This window comes from Nicotiana tabacum, chromosome 6 (genome assembly GCF_000715075.1).
Source record: "Nicotiana tabacum cultivar K326 chromosome 6, ASM71507v2, whole genome shotgun sequence".
Taxonomy (NCBI): domain Eukaryota; kingdom Viridiplantae; phylum Streptophyta; class Magnoliopsida; order Solanales; family Solanaceae; genus Nicotiana; species Nicotiana tabacum.
Window position 1 is genome coordinate 92,169,159 of NC_134085.1, and position 23,169 is coordinate 92,192,327.

The following is a 23,169-nucleotide window of genomic DNA, read 5'->3' on the forward strand; positions in this document are numbered from 1 at the left end:
CGAAATTTTGAGAAAATGAAAAAAAATGTCTTATTAGTTTGTTTTATTAAAAGCTAAGAAAAGAAAAAAAAGAGTCGTTGTTCTGTTGTGTTTTTCAAAAAAAAAATAGAAAAAATATATAGTTTGTCTTGCCATGAAAATGAAAATGAAAAGAGTCTTATTTTCAAAATGGTTTTTTTTTATTATTTATTTGCTTATGAAAATGCAAAAAAAAAAAAAGTCTTTCATTATTTGTCGCAAATATATATATAAATCTGAAAAGTTTTTTTATTTCCAAAAAATATATATATCTTTATTTGTTGCAAAGAGTATTTGTCTTGCCAAGAAAATTCAAAGTAAAATTCCAAAAAAGATATGTCTTGCAAAAAATAATATAAATATCTTTATTTTCCATTGTTGATAAAACAAAAATAATAAAAATGTTTTAAAAAAAAAAATCCGAAAATATTTTGATACTTCTTTCAAAATTGAAAAGAAAATTCAAAATTCAAAAAATATTTTTTAGAAGCATTTCTTTTATCAAAAGTAAAATTCCAAAAATATTTTTTTTTCTTTAGAATAAGAAAAAAAAACAAATGGAAATTCAAAAAAAAAAAAAAACTTCCTTTTACTTTTGAAATTCTAAAAGTTCAAATCAAAAGAAAAGGAATTTTTACAAGTCTTTCTTTCAAAAAGAAATCAATCAAAAAAATATATATATATATACTTCCTTTCTTCTTTTGATATATATATATATATATATATATACTTCCTTTCTTCTTTTGAAGCAGTTCTTTCACAGTTCCAATTAAAAAAAAAATATATTAGTTCATTTACTTATTCGCGAGGCCCGAACTACGCGGGTTTGATTCTCACCGGATGTGAGATACGTAGGCAACCCTCATCGGGTCCAACCCCCTTTTTGCTAAAATAGTCAAAAACCAAAAAAATAAATAAAAAACGTGTCAAAATTTTTTATTTTGTCATAAATAAGTCTAGTGGTGTCCAACCTTCCCTTTTGCTAAAATAGCCAAAAAAAAAATATGTCAAAATTTTAATTTTGTCATAGAGAAGTCGGGTGACGCTGTTTTATGAAGACATAGCCGAATGTTCCCGAAAGGGACGCCGGGAGGCTGACTTTGCATAAACAGCCACCTTTGGGTCATTTTTAAGATTTTGACCAGTTGACCCACACAGCCTTAAAAATCTTCGTCCCCGAGGCGTTGAAAGGCCGTGTTTGCAATATTGACTTTTCTAATTCGAAAAATGATAAAAAGAGTCATAAATAAGTCGGGTGATGCTGTTTTGTCAAAAATAGCCGAATGTTCCCGAGAGGGACGCCGGAAGGCTGACTTTGCATAAACAGCCACTTTTTTGGGTCCTGTTTAGGATTTTGGTCTAGTTGACCCACACAGCCCTATAAATCTTCGTCCCCGAGGCGCTGAAGGGCCGTGTTTGCAACATCAGGTTTTTAGTATAATTTGAAAAAAAAAAAAAGAGTCAGCGGTCAGGTGAATACCGTTTGGATTTTTTTTTAGTCAAAATAACCCGAGCCAACTTCGGCCGCGTCTTGAACCGTTCTTGCCGAAATAACCTTAGAGTATCTGTCAGTTGTCGAAAGGTTATTTTCGTAAAAGAATGGACAAGTGTGTAAAGTGTCATAAAATAATCCTCCCCGGCCTCAAATTCATGTGAAAGTTGGAAGGGGCCACATTTGCAAAAATAACCGTTTGGTTGCATTTGTCAAACGGTGAAAGAAATTGGCCATTTGTAAATCTTTTAATTAGAATATGTGGGTTGTTTGATTTTCCAGCTTGTAGGTCATCTTCAAACCTTTGAAACTCAGTTTGTTTTAACATGAAAATTGAAAAAAAAATGTTTAGCATTGTTTATCTTTTATTGGGTCCGAACTACGCTCGGTCTGATTCATGCGGGGTCATGATACGTAGGCAATCTCCATAAGATTCGACCACCACCAAAATAAAAAAAATATAAAAAAATATAATAATAAATAAATAAAAGAGAGTGTGGAAGATTTTCAGGGGGGCACAATTGTCTAACTGCTTAGGTACATTGTATCTCTGATACATGATTGTCTGTCCAATGCCCTAACACTAACGTGATGGCTTCCCTTTGATGTGTCCATATATAGAAAGTGGTTGGTTGTGGTAACTCCTCCCTGCAAAGCAAAATCAAAGGACAATGGCTCAGAACCGCAGAACCGAGTGGATCGGTACTGATGACCGACAACAATTGGTCGAACAGAACAACAGGTTGGTAGAAGAAGTGAAAATGCTGAGACAGCATGTGGCAGACATGTATCAGGCATGGATAACGGGAAAAGCACCACCCCCTCCACCGCCAAGCCTCTTGAACTCGGTCATTTCCCAAGCACCCAACACCATAATGGAAGATTCTCCATACTCTCCATCCCAACCCATTTATGGCAGCTTTCCCAGCTATCCGAGTAGCTCCATCACTCTTCAATGTTTCTCCGCTCCCCAACACCACTTCTTTCCCCGTGACCTCAAAAACCATACCTCACTTCCCAGGTACCCGACTCCACGAAATGCTTACCCACCCATACAAGCCTACCAAAAGCCATCTGGATCAGGTTTCCGGCCCTGTCAACATGCAAGAATGAAGAGGTTGCTGAAACGAGAAAAGGCTCTCACCCCTATCGGGGTATCTTATGCCAGTCTGTTTGAAAGGCTAAGGCATGCTGGCTCGATTGAACCACTCCCCGCATGTACTCCAAATCCACTTGCAAGGAGCTTTGATCCGGCAGCGCGATGCGCCTACCACTCCAATGTCATAGGGCACAACATTGAGAGTTGTCATAGTTGGAGAAGGGAAGTAGAGAAAATGATCCGAGAAGGGCGGGTTGTGATTAATAACAGTGACATGGAGCACTCGAACCCCCTCGAGAACTTGCCGACGGAGGTTGATGAGATTGAAGCTGGTAATGGTCTCGGCAGTATTGATGCAAAGCTCAGTGGCTAAAATGCCAATTTTGATAAAGTGGGAGGACGTTTTGTTCCTTGGTCAGCAAGAGAGAAGCTTGTGGTGGCTCATTTTGTTGTCATTTCTGTTGTTCGGATTATTAGGGTTATAAGTCGGATGTTGTCTTGTCCAGTTTGTTTTAGGATTTTGTTCTGGATTGTTTTGTTTGTTTTGTTATTTAAACCATTTCACCGGTAGTCTAATACAAAATACGGTCTTTTATTATTTCCAGTCATCTTTTTGTTTAGTCCTTTTATCATTTTTGTTCAATGCTGATTCTAGGGACATGACATGCGCACCCAGTTTGGGCCTAGTCTTAAAAGTTAATCATAAAACCCTGAGAAGGTGATCAAAGCATTTAAAGGAAATAAGAACGGTTTGAGATTATTTGGAGCCCGAGTCATGTGGAACTGGGGCAAACACAAAGAAAACCGTTAAATAAAGATTCGCCTAAATTGGCATGAGGGTCGTTCATAATAAAAGAGAATGAGAGTGTCGCCCAACGGTGCTTTAGAAGTGACAAATGAACAAACATATGTTTAACATAATTGTCAAGCCCAGCACCGTCGGAAGAGACTATAAATCTATTGTTTGTTGTGTTGTTTGCATTTGGCATGTTTTGAAGACTGGAATGACGAAGGCATTTTGTTCTGCTACCTAAACACTTTATCCTTCGTTACCCCTTTTTGAGCCTTACTTATTTTTCTTTCATACCCCTCGTTCGGAATCAGTAAAAACGACTAGAAAACGCGAGTATGGCATGAAAACATGAAAAAAAAAACGAAAAAGAAAAGAAAAGAAAAATGGTAACAAAAAAAAAAAAAGTCAAATGAAAAAAGAGGAATTGGAACTACGTTTGACCTGATTCCTCAAAGAGGATACGTAGGCGCTTCACGGCTCGGTCATAGTTTTGAAAAAATATAAATCAATCAAGTAAAATATCCCCAAGCAAGAAACTGGGGCAAAAGTTGCGTTTGTGGTAAATAAATCTAGTTCCGAAAGTTGTAACTAATAACCCAGAATTAATGCATTTTTGAGCCTTTAATACCCTTTTTTTTTCTAGCCCTATCCAAAACCCACATTACGGTCCAAAGAAAGACCTTCTGACCAGTCTTCAAAAGATGTCAAGTCAGACAAATGAGAGTCTTACCGACGAACATAACATTCTGTTCCACAGCAGAAAGGACTCTAATCTCCAGCAGAGAGAGTCATACCGGCAACACTCCAAATCCCCAGCTGGAAAGTGATACAAATGAGAGAGTCATATCGGTGAAAACCTTCACAGGCACCATAAGGCGGTGAAAGCTGAGAGAAGAACAAAAAATGAGATAGACTTGATAGTGAAAACCCTTTGGGCACTACAAGTCGAATAAGATTAAGAATCCAATGGGGAATCGCCAATTGAAGATCTTGAAAGATGATTGACGGTAGAGGATAGGCCACATACGCATGTCATGGCCATTAGAGTCGGTATCTGCGTTTGATAGGTTTTTATTTATAGTTTCTTTTGTAAAAGAGTCATCATTTCCTTTGTCTTTTGTTTTGTATCTTTTATCTTTCTCCTTTCATAAAAAATTTTCCCCAATAGAGTCTGTCCGGTCAGAACAAGTATGAAATGACTTCAAAATATGTCATCAGCTTCCCAATTATACAAAATGAGATCTGACTAGTGCATCCAAATGGTGTAGTCAGCGAGGAACAAGCGCGAGGCCAGTGTCAAGAAAATATCCCCAACAAAAGGGAATTGACAAAAGGATTGACGAGTGTCAAAAGGTATATCCTTGCCAAAACCAAAGTTATAAACCTCAAGGCCAAAGCCAGTGGGCAAATCAAGGAGAGCAATGAGCATGATTTGGGAAATTCATACTAGGACTAAAAGGTCGGGGAAATGCCAGCTTCCGAGTTATGTCACAAAAGAAGACGGATATCCCCAGCAGGAAGGGATTATCCCCAGCACATAATATCATCCCCAACAAGCTGTGGAACGCAGAGCAAGGAGGGAGAAAGGGAAAAGCCATCACAGTAGGGGTATCACAACCAACCACCATGTTTTAAACTAACAAATTTTGTTTGATTTGAAACAGGTAAAGGAAATGGCATTGATGCCAGAAATGCATGCCGCAAGGGATATTATCAAATTGGGGCAGAAAATTTTCCTTCCGCTTAGAAAATTTTCTGGAAGTCAGGTACCCATGCGGGAAAGAATAAAGATAACGCCAGTCTCAAGGGAAGTGGTCTTAGAACCAGTGTTGCCCTCAACATAATAAGTTCTATGGAGGAAGTTGTTCCCCAGCAAATGGATGAAACTTGAGCTCAGTGAAGCACTAGTTCTGAAAGAATCAGAATTCCCCAACAGTGTTAGCCTCGACAGCGTTATCCCCAGCTGATAACATTTTACCCCCCCAACAGGTAAGTAAATAATTCCCCAGCAGTGTTATCCCCAGCAAGTATTCGAGGTAAGACATTTTCAAGTCTTAAGGATATTTTGGGTTCATCCGCCCTCGGATAGGATATTTTGGGTTCATCCGCCCTCGGATAGGATATTTTGTGTTCATCCGCCCTCGAATAGGATATTTTGGGTTCATCCGCCCTCGAATAGGATATTTTGGGTTCATCCGCCCTCGAATAGGATATTTTGGGTTCATCCGCCCTCGAATAGGATATTTTGGGTTCATCCGCCCTCGAACAGGATATTTTGGGTTCATCCGCCCTCGAATAGGATATTTTGGGTTCATCCGCCCTCGAATAGGATATTTTGGGTTCATCCGCCCTCGAATAGGATATTTTGGGTTCATCCGCCCTCGAATAGGATTTTATTTTCAAAGTTGTTGTTGAAGCCAGGCGCCCACCTGAATAACGAAAGGAATACTTTTCTTGTCTGTCCATTGCATATTTTAGGCGCCCACCTGTATAACAAGGGAATACATTCCACGCCTTTGCCAATAGGAGACGCACTTCCTAAGTCTAGTTCTGCCAATAGGAGACGCACTTCCTAAGTTAGTTTCACCCATAGGAGACGCATTTCCTCCTAAGTTTAGTTTACCCATAGGAGACGCATTTCCTCCTAAATTTACTTTTACCCATAGGAGACGCATTTCCTCCTAAGTTTAGTTTACCCATAGGAGACGCATTTCCTCCTAAGTTTAGTTTACCCATAGGAGACGCATTTCCTCCTAAATTTACTTTTACCCACAGGAGACGCATTTCCTCCTAAGTTTAGTTTTACCCACAGGAGACGCATTTCCTCCTAAGTTTAGTTTTACCCATAGGAGACGCATTTCCTCCTAAGTTTAGTTTACCCATAGGAGACGCATTTCCTCCTAAGTTTAGTTTACCCATAGGAGACGCATTTCCTCCTAAGTTTAGTTTACCCATAGGAGACGTATTTCCTCCTAAGTTTACTTTTACCCATAGGAGACGCATTTCCTCCTAAGTTTAGTTTACCCATAGGAGACGTATTTCCTCCTAAATTTACTTTTACCCATAGGAGACGCATTTCCTCCTAAGTTAGCATTGAAGTTTTCAGTTCTAGGTCGCCCACCAGTAAAATGCGGGAATACATTTCAGTTCTAGGTCGCCCACCAGTAGAATGCGGGAATACATTTCAGTTCTAGGTCGCCCACCAGTAAAATGCGGGAATACATTTCAGTTCTAGGTCGCCCACCAGTAAAATGCGGGAATACATTTCAGTTCTAGGTCGCCCACCAGTAAAATGCGGGAATACATTTCAGTTCTAGGTCGCCCACCAGTAAAATACGGGAATACTTTCTGTTCTAGGTCGCCCACCAGTAAAATGCGGGAATACATTTCAGTTCTAGGTCGCCCACCAGTAGAATGCGGGAATACATTTCAGTTCTAGGTCGCCCACCAGTAAAATGCGGGAATACATTTCAGTTCTAGGTCGCCCACCAGTAGAATGCGGGAATACTTTCTGTTCTAGGTCGCCCACCAGTAAAATGCGGGAATACATTTCAGTTCTAGGTCGCCCACCAGTAGAATGCGGGAATACTTTTAAGTTCTAGGTCGCCCACCAGTATAATGCGGGAATACTTTCTGTTCTAGGTCGCCCACCAGTAGAATGCGGGAATACATTTCAGTTCTAGGTCGCCCACCAGTAAAATGCGGGAATACTTTTAAGTTCTAGGTCGCCCACCAGTATAATGCGGGAATACTTTCTGTTCTAGGTCGCCCACCAGTAAAATGCGGGAATACATTTCAGTTCTAGGTCGCCCACCAGTATAATGCGGGAATACTTTCTGTTCTAGGTCGCCCACCAGTAAAATGCGGGAATACATTTCAGTTCTAGGTCGCCCACCAGTAAAATGCGGGAATACATCTAGGTCGCCCACCAGTAAAATGCGGGAATACATTTCAGTTCTAGGTCGCCCACCAGTAGAATGCGGGAATACTTTTAAGTTCTAGGTCACCCACCAGTATAATGCGGGAATACTTTCTGTTCTAGGTCGCCCACCAGTAAAATGCGGGAATACATTTCAGTTCTAGGTCGCCCACCAGTAGAATGCGGGAATACATTTCAGTTCTAGGTCGCCCACCAGTAAAATGCGGGAATACATTTCAGTTCTAGGTCGCCCACCAGTAAAATGCGGGAATACATTTCAGTTCTAGGTCGCCCACCAGTAAAATGCGGGAATACATTCATGTTCTAGGTCGCCCACCAGTAAAATGCGGGAATACATTCATGTTCTAGGTCGCCCACCAGTATAATGCGGGCATACATTTCATAATTTTGCATTGAAGCAACTTTTTAGTCTTGTATTACAGAGTTTGGAATCAGTAACCCCACCAGAAGGCGGAAGGTTACAACAGGAATCCCCAGCAGTAAACAATAAAATCCCCAGCACCGGGAAGCGGAAGGTTGCAACAAGAGGTCCCAGCATAAACTCAAGTCCATGTGTCAAAAGGAAGAAAAGCATCGGAAGAAAAGCACCGGAGGAAACACAAGCCGACAAGAAAGCAAGGCAACAAGAACAAATTTTAGTCTAGCCTAGCTTCTTGTTTTCTTTTAAGCATGGTGTAACAAGGAGATCGGTAAGCAGTGATAACAGCATGCAACAGCAGTAACATCGCAGTCCCACGGTAGTCCCAGCTACCAAAAACTTCCCGAACTACATTGACCTGATTCCTGTTTAGCCCAGGATATGTAGGAAACCTTTGAAACAAAGGTTCGGTCAAATCTTTTTTAAAAAATACTTCAACGGAGTACTCGGATGGGCAAAAATCGCTCGCTTTATCTTTGCACGAAAACCCTTCGTGTATCCGGGCAAAGAGGGGCAGCTGTAAGCACGTGATTTTTGCCCTATATGAGAATTACTCCCAAAAAATCCAAAAATAAAATGATTTTTCTTTGGTGTGCAATTTTGTGATATTTTGAATAATTATTTGTATTTGTCTGTGCGTATTTATTTGATAAATTAATAAAAAATACAAAAATATGTTGCATTTTGCATGTAGGATTTAATTCTATAATTGTTAGTAATTAAATTTGTTTTACAAAAATTAAAAATTACAAAAATAAGCATCGTTTGCATTTTTAGCATTTAATGTCCAAATATACAATTTTATGCTTAATTAATACTTAATTGTGCGTTAATTGTTATTGGGAGTTAATTTGCGCTTTTATAACTTAATTTAATTCTTAATAATAGTTTAAGTATTTTTATAATTTAGTTTTAGAGAAATAAAAGAAGAAAAGAAAGCAAAAATATAAAGAAAGTCGGAATTAGGCCTCTTCTTCAATTTCAAGCCACAGGCCCAAAAATTGGCCCAATCTTCCCTACGACCCAGTCCATTTCGAACTGGGTCGACCCAGTCCATAACCCAAAAGACTCAAACCCCATTTGTCTTTCATTTTTACAAAACAAAAACAAAACAAAAAAAAATAAGAGAAGAAAACCCTAAAAATCTAAGCATCCGCCCCCCCCCCCCCCATTTCTCCTTCTTCTTCCTCAAAACTCCAAAGCACAACCATGGCTGCCCTCACCAACATCGACCACCCTCCACCATGAACACCCCGTCACACTCACACACACACGCACATCACCCTCACGACCCCGGCTCGACTAAACTACCCCAGCCCTATTCGCCATTAATGAAGCTCGTCGAGCTCAAGTTTGAGCTAAGATTGCCATGGCTGCCTGCTTCTCCACCATGCTGCTGTTGCGACTGTTTCTTCCAAGCTTCGTCGACACTGCTATCGCGGCTGTTCTGCCGGTCTCGTCGAGTTGCCCGTCGTTGCTGCATCCTCGTCATTACTGCTGCGTTCGGCTCCCAGCTGCTACTGCTTCATGTAGTTTCTTCTTCCTCCGTCGCGCTGCTGCCAGGGCGTCTGCTTCTGCTGCTTCTCGACGGACTGCTGCTCGTCGCAGCAGTTGCTATTGTTTCGTTGTTGCTTCGGCTTCTTCGATTTGTCAAAGGTCGAGGGTTTTTCGTTGAGTCGAAGCCCGGACGGATTTGTTTACAATCGTTGTTCGTCGTTTCATTTCCGGTTAGTTGATTTTTGAATCTCATTTATCGTCCATATTTTTGTTTGGTATTTTCCGGATCCAAAATCGTTAAAGAATTCAATTCTTGTTTTGTTCGTTGTTCATCGTTAAAATTATTTTTCTAGTTTGTTCATGTTCATGTGCTTTGTTAAAATTAATTTTCAGATTTCAAAATAGAAGTTAATTAATTGTTTTCATATTCATTTCATGTTTGTATTATTGTTTAAGTGAATATTTGTTAGTTTGATGTTTGTTAGATTCAAATTGAAATTTAATTAAATATTTCTTCAATTTGTTTCATGTGTTTATGTATTGTTAGAAATTGTTAATATTGTTAAGTTCAAGTTTAAGTTCATAATTGTTTCTTCGTCGATCTTGTTATTTGTTTAAAGAATTTAGTTGTATTAAAGTATTATATTGTTTTAATCGTTTAATCTGTCATGTTTGTTGTCTTAAAATAGATTCATTCATGTTCATACTTTGTTTGGAGGATCTTGAATCCGAATTTTGTATAGTTTGATTTCTTGTTTACCATTTATGATTATTGCTTGAATTGTTCTCATAATCTTGTTTTAAGTTTAATATAAGAATTGTTTGTTGTAATGTTGTTAGAGTTGATTTTTAAGTTCAATATGATTGAATTTAGAAATCTTCATATTTTGTTTGTTGTTGTTTGTTGAATCCGAAAATAGGATTGTTTGTTGCTAAAATATTGTTCAATCAAATTTTAGTTGTTCTTGGTTGTTCAATTTGTGTTCATGTGATTTGTTGTTGAAATGTTGTTAAAATCATGTTCATATGATATTATTGTTATGATGTTCATCCGTGTTCATATTGTTGTTTGAACATTGTTAGAAATTGATCATATTGTCTATATTTTGGTTAAGTTTGATTAATTGATGTGTTATAGCTGATGGGTAGTTTGGTAAATTTGTAATACGTTCAGGGGTAGTTTGGTAATTTCAGTAAGGTCGGAAGGGGTAGTTTAGGGATTGTACAATTTGTAATTGTTTATTTGAAGCATGGGGGACAAAATGAAATGGGGTGGGTTGTGATATTATTATTTAATATAAAGGGGGGACAAGATTTAATTTAAAGGGGAATCTTGCATTATTTTAAAAGAAGCATGGGGACAAAATGAAATGGGGTGGTGTGATATATTTATTTAATGTAATGGGGATGAGTGGGAAGATAATGGGTTTGGTAGAGAAAAGGATTGATTTTAATTGATTAAAGGGTGGGGATTATATAGAGAGAGGTCTGAAAAATGAAAGAGAAGAAATACAGACAGAAAAAAAGAGAGATTAGAAAAAAAAAGAGCTGAACATTTATTCCGAAAAAAAATATTGAAACTCTCAAGAAAAGAAAAACATACAAAGAAAAATAAAAAAAAAAGTTGAAAATTAGAAGAGAAAGTAGTACACACCTGATAAATATTCTGGTATACAGGTGTAGAAATTAAGGGTTGAAGATTAACTAGCCTTTCAAAAATCTGAAAATTTCCCTTGGTTTCTGTCCATTATTTTCGGCATTCCTGGATTTTATTTTGAATTTTTCAAAGCTGTCACTGGGATTTTCGTTGACTGGTTATTGCTGGTTATTGTTGTTGTTGCTGTGTTACGTATTACGTTGCTGACTTTCTTCTTCTTATATTGACAATATCAGGTACACAACTGTAATTTTGGCATTTTGTAAGCTGAAATGAAGAATGGAGTGTTAAATTTTTAATTTAGTTTAATTTAATTTTTTGTATTGTATTTAGGTTATTCATGTATTATTATTCTGTAAATCACTGTCATTTGGCATAACTAGGCATATTATAGCGACATATTAAATAACGCCTTAACCAGATTATTAGGAAATATATTTAAGCCTGATTATTAATTAAAACTGTTAATAAAAAAAATAGAAGAAATAACGTAAAAATGACGTTATTGAATCAGTTTGGCAAAAATTAAATAAGTTCCTTATTCATAAGGTTTTTCGTCAACGATAAGTTAATCGGAATCATGTAGTCAATTTCAGTTAAAACATGAATTAGTTTGCGAACAAGTATTAGGACATGATGTGAATTAAAACAAAGTTAGTTAATGTTAAATTGTTTAAATTTTTTAGAAATATGGTTTAGTAATCAAGTTTTTTTTTTCTTTCTTTCAATTTTCAGTATTTGTAAATAATTAGTTTCAATAAGCTTAAGTCTTACTAACAATTTAAATTTTAATCCAACTATGGGATAATTAGTTTTTTTTTTATTTTTTTTATTTTATTTTTCGAAAATTCCATGTTGTATTTATGATTATAATTTTTATTACTTTCTGTTAATATTTGTTTTTCTCTTCTATTTAATATGTTATTTTCAAGAATGTAGATATTGATTTTATATTTATAGACAAACTTAGTAATAATAAAAAGGTAGTCATTAAAGGATATTCTTAAAATAAGGAAGGATTTCGCTAAAAATAAATAGATGTAAATAATACAAATTTACAGGATTCTCCAATCTCATTTATTTATTTAATTATTTTAAAAAAAATTACTTAGAATTTGGGATGGATTGTTTAGTGAATTTCACTTCCTTCCCCAAAGATAATAACGCGCTAAACTCTTTAGGCGCGATTTAATTAATTTTACCTTCTTAAACTCGGATGCGCATTTCATGCGACCCAAATCTAAATCCTAAAACATCAAATAAAATATGTTTCGGATTGTGGGTGCATTTCATGTGACACAGTCCAAAGATATGTTTTAAGTGATGTTCACATTCCTAAAAAATAATGATAATAAAGCGGTAAAAGATAAAATTTGCACATGGTTCATAATTGTATTAAAAATCAGATAAATAAGCCGAATATAACAGTTGAGCGACCGTGCTAGAACCACGGAACTCGGGAATGCCTAACACCTTCTCCCGGGTTAACAGAATTCCTTATCCGGATTTCTGGTACGCAAACTGTAATATAGAGTCATTCTTTTCCTCGATTCGGGATTAAAATTGGTGACTTGGGACACCCTAAATCTCCCAAGTGGAGACTCTGAAATAATTAAACCAATCCCGTTTCGACTGTCCTTTAATTGGAAAAAACTCCTTCGCCCTTCGCGGGGGCGGAAAAAGGAGGTGTGACAATCTCCACCTACCTTATTAGACATAGACTTATGAATCCACAAGATATATGGCGGACAACTATGGGAACACTTCATACTCCTAGTGCGGCCTAATGTGGAATACACTTATGCAATCTTTATTATCAACTCACATAACATCTTCAGGGGAAAATATTGAGAATAGCGTGCTCACCCTCCAAACTCTAAATCTCTAGGCAAACACTCACACTAAACCCATGATGACCTTCAACAATTACTCTAAGATGTGCTATTATAAACTGACCATAAAAATACCTACCAAATATATATGTGATCACACTGCGAAGCTTCCTATTTGACTTGTCTGATCTTACAATACCCAATGGACCTAATACAATGAGGAACAATAGAGTTCAAGATTAGGCTGGAGCTATTCAGGAATCCATTAATGCGCTGAGTAGAGTATTTTTTTTTTGAGGTTATATGCTAAGGGACACAAAAGCTACGACTAATAATGCTGACATGGTTAATTACTATGATGACGTCAATTATTACACAAATGAGGCATATGGATAAGTAATACATTGGCAATAGGAATCATTAAGGAGGAATATTCAAGTACATGACCCAGTCGTTTCCTAGGGTGAAGGGAAAATCAATTCATGCTCTGGTACCTTGAATGCGATATGGGATTCAAAATACATGAGGTGGAATTACACTCCTGATGTTAGCTGACACAAGGAATCTATGTCGTAAGCCCGACATACCCTACTAGTTCCTATTATTTAGAAGCGAGAATAAGCAGCTCTTCATCGTCTAGGGGTATTTTAGTCTTTTCATCATCATCTAGACAGACTGTAAGCCTACAATTTTCTTTATGACATATTTTATTTTACACTATTCCGTTCACGGTGTCTTTATCTCTCTCTACATACGCGGCTCTTTCTCCTCTCAGACGTGTAACATCAACATCCTCTTGCTTTTGGTGCTTTGAGTTGTTTTGTTACCTTGCAAACACCTGTGTTTCACAGAGACCAACAATATATTTTTGGGGTTAAACATTATCTCTTCAGGTTTTCATGGGGATTAGCAATATATTTTGGGGGTTAAACATTATCTCTTCAGGTTAGATTACTTCGATGCCCTTGTTTCTGGCAAATCTGATGTTTACTTTTAAGGTTATATTGGACAGTTTATAGAAGTGTTTAGCTATGATAGTTGAATAAATTCTGGATTACGCTCTGTTCTGCTTGGGTTTTCTGTCGATATTTCTCGCTTCGCTTCTCCACTGTTCAGCTTTTCGTCTCTGTGCTCGTTTCCTGACAGGTTATTACTTTGTCTGATCCTTAATTTTAAGATTAGACTAGATAACTTGTTGAATTTTTCAGTTGTCTGATGTTTATTAATTACCAGTTATAAAAGTTAAAGGGATAAAAACTATCGTGTTAACTGGAGGTGACTTTCTGATGAGCAAAGTCAATGGATTACGAAGAAACAAAGATAATAACTGTATATATAATTAGAAGAACCCTGTATGGTAGACCGAAACTTATACAGTAGAGTATAAATAAAGTGTTGACCATTTTATTATACTGATGATCGTTGATTTTTGTAGAATTAACTTCTTATTTTGTGAAGCAGCTGTTACCTTTCAATGGATCTTGACACACTAAAGCTGAATCCTCTTGGATTAACATATGCTTTTTCAATTTATGTATGTGCTCTGGAGCTCTGTGCGAATGTTTGTGTGATTTATGAGCTGAAAAATAGCTTACTGTAGCTCTTTCATACAATCTTTAATGTGCTGACTAAAGTACCCTCCTGCTGATATGCGATCATCAGGCCAGACCCACTTTTCCAACCCAACCACCTTACTTTCTTCTTTCTGTTGTCATTAATTGATATAGTGCTGATTTAAGATTATATAAAGCAAAAACCTCAGCTTGCATACTCTTTTAGGCTAAAAAATTAAATTTAACCAAGGTTGCTCCTTAATTACATTATTTTATTCTCTTGATTTTTTGGGTTCCGCTTTCCTGCTACTTTTTCCTCTCTGCTTGTTCGCTATAGGTTATTACTTTGCGCTTCATATTTCATCTCCTTCTTCATATTTATGTGCCTGAGTTAACTGAAAAAGTTTCTTTATTAGAAGTACTTATTATCTTTTTCCGATAGAAATATATAAAGGACTACACAACCAAGTTGCTCTGTTTTTCCTCGGTGGATTTAATAACAACAAGAAAATCAGAGTTACTCAAGTCCGGAACTTGTTAATGGTAAAGACTTTTAGTCTTCCCTTGGTCTACTTGTTTTTCGATTCTTCGGTCTAAGAAAACAATCTTCCTTGATCAAATTGTGAACTATTTTACTGTTACAGCTATGTTTTAACTTGTTGTAGTCTCATGGGAATTTCTTTCTAAATGAACACTCACACTGCTATATTATTTTTTTCTTATACTTCGGTTCGTAGTAGATAAATCTTGTTTGATTCTCAATAAGGAATTGAAATAATCTTTCGAACGGACTCCATATGCTTCCAAAGGGAACCAATATATAAAACAATCAGGGAAAACTTTTACTGATGTATCAGCTGTCTCAACTTATCTTTTGATTAAGACTTACTATTGTTACCTATGTATTTGTCATGTTAATATGACACGGATAGCGTGAGAAGGAAAGAGATGACTTTTTCGACGAATTTCTCTCTATATATTTGCATATACTTCTGAACTTGTTGTGCTTTTGTGCGGTTTTGACTTTACCACAAAATATCTTTCAGCAAATGATGATTTATTATTTTTTGTTCTTCTTCTTCTTTTCCACTGCAGAGAGAACATATGAAGTATAGACTAACCATTGATAAGATCACTCCACAAACAAAAGAGTAGACCTCAAAGGTACATCTCATTGAGAAAACTCGGCCAAGGAAAAGTAAAGATGGAAAGACCCAATTCCAGATCGTTGTTGTCCAAAACGAAAATGTAATTTTCTGTGTACCGTGCTACTACTTCTTTTACTGTTTGAAATATAATTACAATCACCATTATTTTTTAATTTAAACAAAAGAAAGAAACTTATCAGCTTAAGTTATTATATAGTTAATTATTTCTTCTGGCGTAGACTATGTTAAAAAGTAAATATTACAAGAGCTCTCTGAAGTCGGATTGTACGCATTTACCATTCGCTCCTGATTCATATTTTCTTGCTCAGCCTCTTTGAATTAAAAGTTTAGTACCAAACTTTTGTGTTTCTGTTTTGGATTAATTACTTCCTCCCTTTTAACCCTTGGTTTGTCTAAAAGGATATTTTGGCATTAGTTTTTGCTCTTGCCCTGTTCGAAAGTTGCCTTCATTGACATATCATTTTTTTCCAGCTACTAATAGGACTAACCAGCTGTGCTGGATTTTATTCGTTCTAGGAGCTATCAGTTTGGATTTTAGGAAGCCTTTTTGAAAATAATTATTGCATGTGCCATCAGAACATTTGAATTTTATGCATGCTTAGCACTTTTTACATGTGTTTCTTTTTCATCTCTCTGTATATTGGTATAAACAATATAGTTAGGCACTTTGCACCAATTAATATATCGACCGAAAATGTAGATCTAAAGAAATATAATTATAATATCCATATCATTATAGCTATCTTACGTCTGTATGCTCATTTGTTTCATTATGTTATAACTACAAAATATATTGAACAACAATTGTCTTTTCTGGTACTTATTTTGATTTGCAGTATCATTGTACAAATATTGGCTCGGTTCTGAAAACATAAACTTTTTTTGTGCAAGAAACTAGAATAGTAGCAGATGAGTATATGTGATTGGCACACATATATATTTTCACAACTGATAAAGTTTTGATGTCAGTTCCAAATCCAAAGAAACACTAATTAAATAAATAACTGTTAATTAAAGAAATAACTGACTCATGATTCTCAATTGGGGCACAATCATTATTAATGTGACCAAATATTCATGTTGTTGTAGCTATTTGGCATATACCATTATCTTTACATATTCTTGATATATTGTGTTGCTACAATGCTCTACAAATAACTTCTCTACAGACTTGTCATGTATTTAATGAGTTTAAGGCAACGAGTACTGCACTTGTTGACTATTTGAATATTTCAATACTCTATATTTATATGTCTCTATAAGTTTATATCTACACACTTCTGTAGAGGCTGGTAACTAAATCATGACAATATCAAAATACAGGAAGACAAAGTAGCTGCTGTTTTGTACGGAGAAGACATAGAAAAGGATGCACACAAGCTAACTCCGTTTTCCACTTACTTGATATCTACTGCAAAAGTGAGGATTCCTCTACCCTACAGAGTACCTACGAACCGTTTTGAATGGGTTATCGATAGATTTACTGTTGTCGAAGAGGTGAAAGATGACAACATACAAGACCCACCGCTCCCACTCTCCGACAAGGTTGAACACTATACCTTTTGCCTATCTGCAGGAGCAACAACAAAATAAGGAATTTGGTAACCATAATTTTACGCGTACTACCCTTTCACAGTTAAAGTTATTTGTATTCTTACATTCTGGGACTGTGTACATTCGTCTAAATTATAAGCCACTTACAATGTCAATTAAACAGACATAATTGCCGTCGTGGTGAACTGTAGGTCGATAAAGTATGCTGGCGCTAACAGTAACAAATGTCGTGAAATCATCGTAATGGATACCGGGTAAGTGAGCTAGCATTCTATTTATCTTTTTTACTTTCTCTACAGGTTCCAAAAAAAATTGGGTACAAATATATTGCCAGATACTATATCACGATATCATCTTACTTGATTACTTTGGTCAGACTCATTTATTGCACCTTCAGGTTGATCCATGTCGCTTACCTTACCGTTTTGCTCAACAAATTTAATCTTTGTATAAATAGAACAAGGCATAAGATCCCCAAAAGGAAACTGTATCAGCTTTCAGACATAATCCAATTTTCTCTTTATCTTGACATTTTGAGCTACGATATTTCAGTGATCACCATGCTTTAGTACAAATTTTTATTTGTACCTTGCCCTAGATAAAATCCAGCATTGATCATGAGAAAAGAAATGCGAAGAAGTTTGAAATGTGTCTAATACTGCTTCTTTTAATGTAAATATTGACTGCTATCATTTGAAACATCTTACTCACGAAGACTTCATTAGTCAATGGGAGATCGAAACTCCCCATTTTCTACTGTCCATGTCATTTCTGTAGCTAAGCATGATTCACATATAATATCAGTTAAGAAGTTTTATTACTCATTCCAGAAGATCATCCGTTCAAAAAGATTTATTATTTTCAAATGTGAAGGTACCTTTAATATATTAGATAGACGTGTCTCATTTCTCCAAATGATCTCTTACTTCCTCAAAAAATATTAGACAACTTCTTAAGTTCCTATATAGGCAAAAAATTCTCTTCTCAATCTTTATACCTGGCAATTTACTTGGTAATTTATTTGTTCTGTTTTTTGTGCCCTAAAATATAAATTTTTACTATGTATTCAGTACGTAGCTTTTAGAAAATGCAGTGATAAACTACATACTCCAGTAGTGATTAGTTCCAAACTGAAAAAAACCTATATGAGTCATGCTGCATTTGTTTGCTTAGACACGCAGGATGCACCATTTAAAAAACTTTTCTGCCAACTTTCAATCTGCTGCTCCAACGTGTCAGTTAATTCTTATAGCATTATTTGAATTACAGTTTTACCAAATTATCTTTGTTATATTTATATTTACATCCTTTTCTTTGTTACTCTTACTGACATTATTACAATTGTATTTTGTTTTGGATAGTGTCATTTATTGTCCATTCCTTTTACTGTAGTATGAACCCTTTTATCCTTATGCTGTGGGAAGACTTCGCCGACGTTGATGGAAGCACCCTAGCTGCACAGGTTGCTGAATATCCAGTAATTGTAGCAAAGCGAATTACTCGAACTACCTATGGTGGTATGGAAAAAAATTACCCTTTTTTCCCTATTGCAAGAGATCTGTTCTGAATTATTTACTAATATAATGTGTCATATAAGATTATCATTGTCGACAAGGTACAACTCAGTCATACTGATAAATCCACCATATCCTCAGGTTGGAAGGCTTCAAAACTGGTATAGAACAAATATTGATGTAATTGAATTTTATACTTCGCTATTTATTTCATGCAAACTGAACATGTGTAGGTAAAACTAGATGGACTAGCATATGCAATTCGCCGTCGTACCACCATGTTTTCCTGCTTACCAAAAAAATGGGACATGCTTAGCAGGCTATTAGTTCAAAATTTCTCTATCAGTTAATTACAAGTTTATAACAATTTGGTATCTATGTATCTTCATTTAATTAGTTTTGAACTACATTGCATCTCATTGTACAATATAAATTTATGAGTTTAAAATCTTACAGCTTATACGCAAACTTTTTCGCCAAAATAATTTACCGAACAGTTCTTGAGGATGTGTGACGTTGTCCTTACATTCAGTGACTATTTTGGTACGCTATATGTAACATTGCTAAGAGCAACCAACACTTCTATGCACTTCCAATATATACTTCTATTCCTTTGATTATCTATGAAATAGTACTGCACCACGTTGGTTGTTGCGATAGTTGATCTACAATTAGACAAATAAGATAATATTGTCGTTCAACGGTGACTAAATTTCTGCAAAATGAACTTATTCTTCCAATAGGAATTGCCGCTGTCACTTAATAACCAGAGTTTCTTATCCGTATCCTCAGAAAATGGCTACGTTATATGTCAACATAACACATATATGTACTATATGTTGGAGTTGTGGTCGGGTGGAAATTATGTTATCTGTATTATAGTTATGATCAATTGAAAGATGCACTTTTTTTGGGTACTTTCTGTTAATTTTCCGTGCTACTGCGTAATAATTTCTCATTGAAACAACATATTCCTACTTTTTCCTACGTCTTTAAAACTTATCACAACCTTTTAGTGTCATTTAAAATGTACCTGACATTTTGTTGGCAATGAAATGCTCTATACGTCGCAGACAACCGACCAAGATTGATGAGATACAGTCAGCAAAATTCTTCGAGGGCTACTTTGTCACTTGTGCTGGCGCCAAAAGACAATGAAATTGTACCAATTGCTAATATTTAGTCACAACCTCATGTATGTGTATTTCCTGCTTGCTAATATGTATACATCTAAGGTACTTTACTATTTTAACCCCAACTGAATTAATCTACTTCTATCCCCTTCTTTCAGAAATACAACTCTTTTATGTAGAAGGTAAATTATCATTGCCGACTAATGACCAAGATTTCTATGAGTTACTGTGTTCACACTGCGAGCAACAGTACAGAACTCATTCGCCGAAAATTATTCGTTGTGCGAGCTGCAACCAAAGTGTGATGTTAACACCCAGGTATTGTGGCTTACTGTCCGAGCTTAATAAAATATCTTCGCTCGACATCTTCAAACAAAAAAAGTATGTTCTGTCATTGGCTTTATGAAAATCAAATAACGTACATTTCTTGCATATTAGGGCCCGCTTTGAGGTTGTAATGACAGATGACAGTGGATCAGCGGTTGCAACATTATTAGGCGAACTAGGAGAGAAATTTTTTGATATGGCCGCCGCAGATATCTGTGAAATAATCTCGGTAAAGGTATGTTGTGGATGGCAACAACAGAAACATTGTTAAAATTATGACACTGTGAAAACAAGTGTACTCTTAATTCTTTCTGTTCTGTCCTCGTTAACGTATGCCTTTAGGTATATTGAAAATAAGCACAGTTGGAAGGCCATTAGTTACACATGTTCTACCCCGGTGTCATTTTGACAAACCCACTTAACTGAAAAGCAGTATTGATTCTTGTCAAACAGGTCCCAAATTGTTCTGTTGGTGGCCTAATTTTGAAGAGCATGTAAAATACAAAACCTTGATAGGTTCCAACTGGGCTTTTTCACAAATAATATCATTTTAGAGCTTTCATTTTCACTGTGGTGGCCGAAACATAACCTGGACCAAGACTAACCGGCCCAACATCAGGTCCAGTCCAGAGAAGCCAAAGCCTAACTCGTGCAACGCTCAATTCCAAGATGGCACACAAATCTAACCCATTTCTAAGCTCTTAAACTGTAATAATCCAGTTTTAGGATGCACCAAACAAACAAGAACTTTAATTGCTTTCCTTTACTTTTTACTTGTCAATTCTTGCATTTAGATTTTGTTCATTCTGTTTTGATCTTATTTTTAATGCTATCAGTGCCTATTCCATTAATAGGTGCAATTTAGCATCCACACATCCTTGGACTTTGAAGTAGTTGGGTGTGGGATAGGGGATTCCAGGTACCTGCCATTCTATTTGAACTTCCCATATTAAATACATTGACTTAAATTTAAAAGCTTAAAATAATTTTCCTGCCTAGAGCTAGATGATGCAAATCCTTTAAATGACCGAAAAAGTTAGATGTTTTTTAATTTTCTCTGCATTCCAAGTACTTTATAGGCTACAAACATCAATTTTAACTCAGAGTATATCACTTTTGAACACTATCTTGATATGTTAAATTCATCTTTTTCTCTCTTGCAGAAACAACCATTACCTCTTGAACATGTTCGACAGTGTCTTCCTCATAAACTCTTCAAGATACAACCGAGGAAAGCATTTTCTAGAACTTCTGATATGTGGTTGTTCATTGTGTCCTACTTTGTCAAGGAAGATTTGTTTCAGTTGCCCGCACCAGTAGCCTCTGAAGAAATTGGAGAAAGCAGTAACACTAAATTGAAAAATGTTGCAACAAGGAAAGAGTTGAAGAAAGAGTTAGAAAGCTGGAGAAAGCAGTCAGTCGACTATGGAAGAAGTTACACCCAGAGAAGAGCTGGAGAACGAGTTAACTACAGAAGTTGGCTCTTCTACCAAAAGGCAACAAACTGAGCTGGAGACACCCCCCCCCCAAGAAAAAATGAAGGTTAATAAACTTTGTCTCTACTTTTTTATTACTCTTTTTAACATGAAGAATAAATAAGTCACACAGAACTCAAATAAAAATAGATGTAACAATGACAACATCAAAATTGGAAGAAACCTTTGAAGTTTCATCTGGTCTTGGTACCTTCGAAGATTGAGTTACTTTAGCTCAGGTTTTCTCTTTTTATTTTTCGGTTAGTATCCAACTTCATCATATATGGCTTGAGGGGAAATTAATTCAGACTTTAGCTACACAAACATCCAAAATCATGCATTTTGTAATAACAAAGAGAACATAGAAATCCATGTGCATCTAGTTCAGTTAACACACACATACAATGTTGTTGAATAGGTACCATTATTATAAATATAGATTGCCACCTTTGTACCAAGCTAAAGAAGAGAAAAAGGGCACAATATAAACTATTATTTAGTAACATAATTAGTCAACTGCACCATTGTAGGCATCAGTAACTAAGAAAATATTTTCCAGTTACAAAAATATTTCATTATGCTTTTATCTTTCTGTTCGAGTATAACCAGCTCTATATTCATTGATGCTTCTACACATCTAAAGCTAACATTTCACAATAATTAATCTTCTTCTTGATGGCCACCTAAATCTCCTATAGTTCTCTTAAACTTGCTTCACTTTCCAACCCATTTTCACCTTCCATATAACGAACCTTTTCCTCAATTCCTCCAACTGTTTATCCATTATATACATTTTCTCCTTCAAAATTTACTACCAAATGATTAAAGAAAAAAATGAGATAGAGGATGTATCAGTAAAAACAAAAAGCATAAAAAGAAATATATAAAGGCAAGAACAATGTCATGCAGTAAAGTACACCACAAGTCATAGAAATAAATATAATTGACGCATGAGTTCCCACATTAGAAGCTGCCAATATTAAGATAAGGGCAATGCTATCCGAAGAAGCTTCTTCAGAAAATCATTTGGGAGTTCTGCGGTTGCCGGTGAATTTGTTATCTTTCTATCTAGAAATTCAGGAATTAAGTGCTGAAAAGAGTTTCACCTTATTAATTAACATTTGAGTGTTTTCGGTAATTCGCCTTTTGCAATTCTCGTCTTTCAACGTTGAGTCCTCTACTGGATTCTTTGACTAAAGAACAAATAACTCAAAAAAACTTCAAATGTTGATTGGTAAATTTTCATTTGTTCGCATCATAGAGTAACAGGTTTATGTCATTCCTCAACTATAGTATTTGATTATACCACTCCCCTTATTGGCTTCATTTTTTCTTTTTCCTTTTTGTTGTGAGAAAGAGGGTAAAAATGGGGGGAAATGAGTTAAGATTTTATCAAAGAAATCGTCCTTACCATTACTTAGCATCTTACTAATGTTCACAAATCGCTGTTGGATAAATTTTGAGCACACTATCTTTCATCAAGTTTCAATAATATTCCATTGTTTATGCGTGAAAAAGCTCTCTAAGTCCTTCTGTTAATATAGAGTTGTTGCATTATTTATGCCTAACAAAGACTTGGTTATAATGTTATTCTACAGAATCTCTATGTTTCAGTTAGGTTCTGAATTTTCTCCTGTTATACAATATGCTTTTCAATATAAACTACTGATGTACTTCAATAAAAAAACCTAACATGAG

The 23,169-nt window shown here is 35.9% G+C and overlaps 1 protein-coding gene across 18 annotated transcripts; it reads left to right on the plus strand.

Annotated features, from left to right (window-relative positions):
- The first annotated feature begins 13,465 nt into the window (after positions 1-13,465).
- On the plus strand, positions 13,466-21,668 carry LOC107772882 (uncharacterized). Of its 18 annotated transcripts, XM_075254965.1 has the most exons (11): positions 13,480-13,892; positions 15,395-15,547; positions 16,792-17,069; positions 17,186-17,276; positions 18,415-18,539; positions 18,678-18,697; positions 18,770-19,731; positions 19,828-19,987; positions 20,108-20,231; positions 20,851-20,915; positions 21,160-21,668. In XM_075254965.1, the coding sequence occupies exons 3-7, from the start codon at positions 16,973-16,975 to the stop codon at positions 18,884-18,886; spliced, it is 450 nt and encodes a 149-aa protein (XP_075111066.1). In that variant the 5' UTR covers positions 13,480-13,892; positions 15,395-15,547; positions 16,792-16,972; the 3' UTR covers positions 18,887-19,731; positions 19,828-19,987; positions 20,108-20,231; positions 20,851-20,915; positions 21,160-21,668. The 18 variants fall into 18 exon arrangements, with proteins under 18 accessions (XP_075111060.1, XP_075111059.1, XP_075111066.1 ...); XM_075254966.1 differs by lacking the exon at positions 18,678-18,697 and having other exon boundaries at positions 19,610-19,731; XM_075254956.1 differs by lacking the exon at positions 20,851-20,915 and having other exon boundaries at positions 17,214-17,276.
- The last annotated feature ends 1,501 nt before the right edge of the window (positions 21,669-23,169 follow it).

Bases quoted from the DNA above. Each gene is read 5' to 3' on its own strand.
- LOC107772882 (XM_075254959.1), top strand. The intron at 20,232-21,159 runs GTATGTTGTGGA...TCTCTCTTGCAG, and splicing joins GTGAAATAATCTCGGTAAAG to AAACAACCATTACCTCTTGA.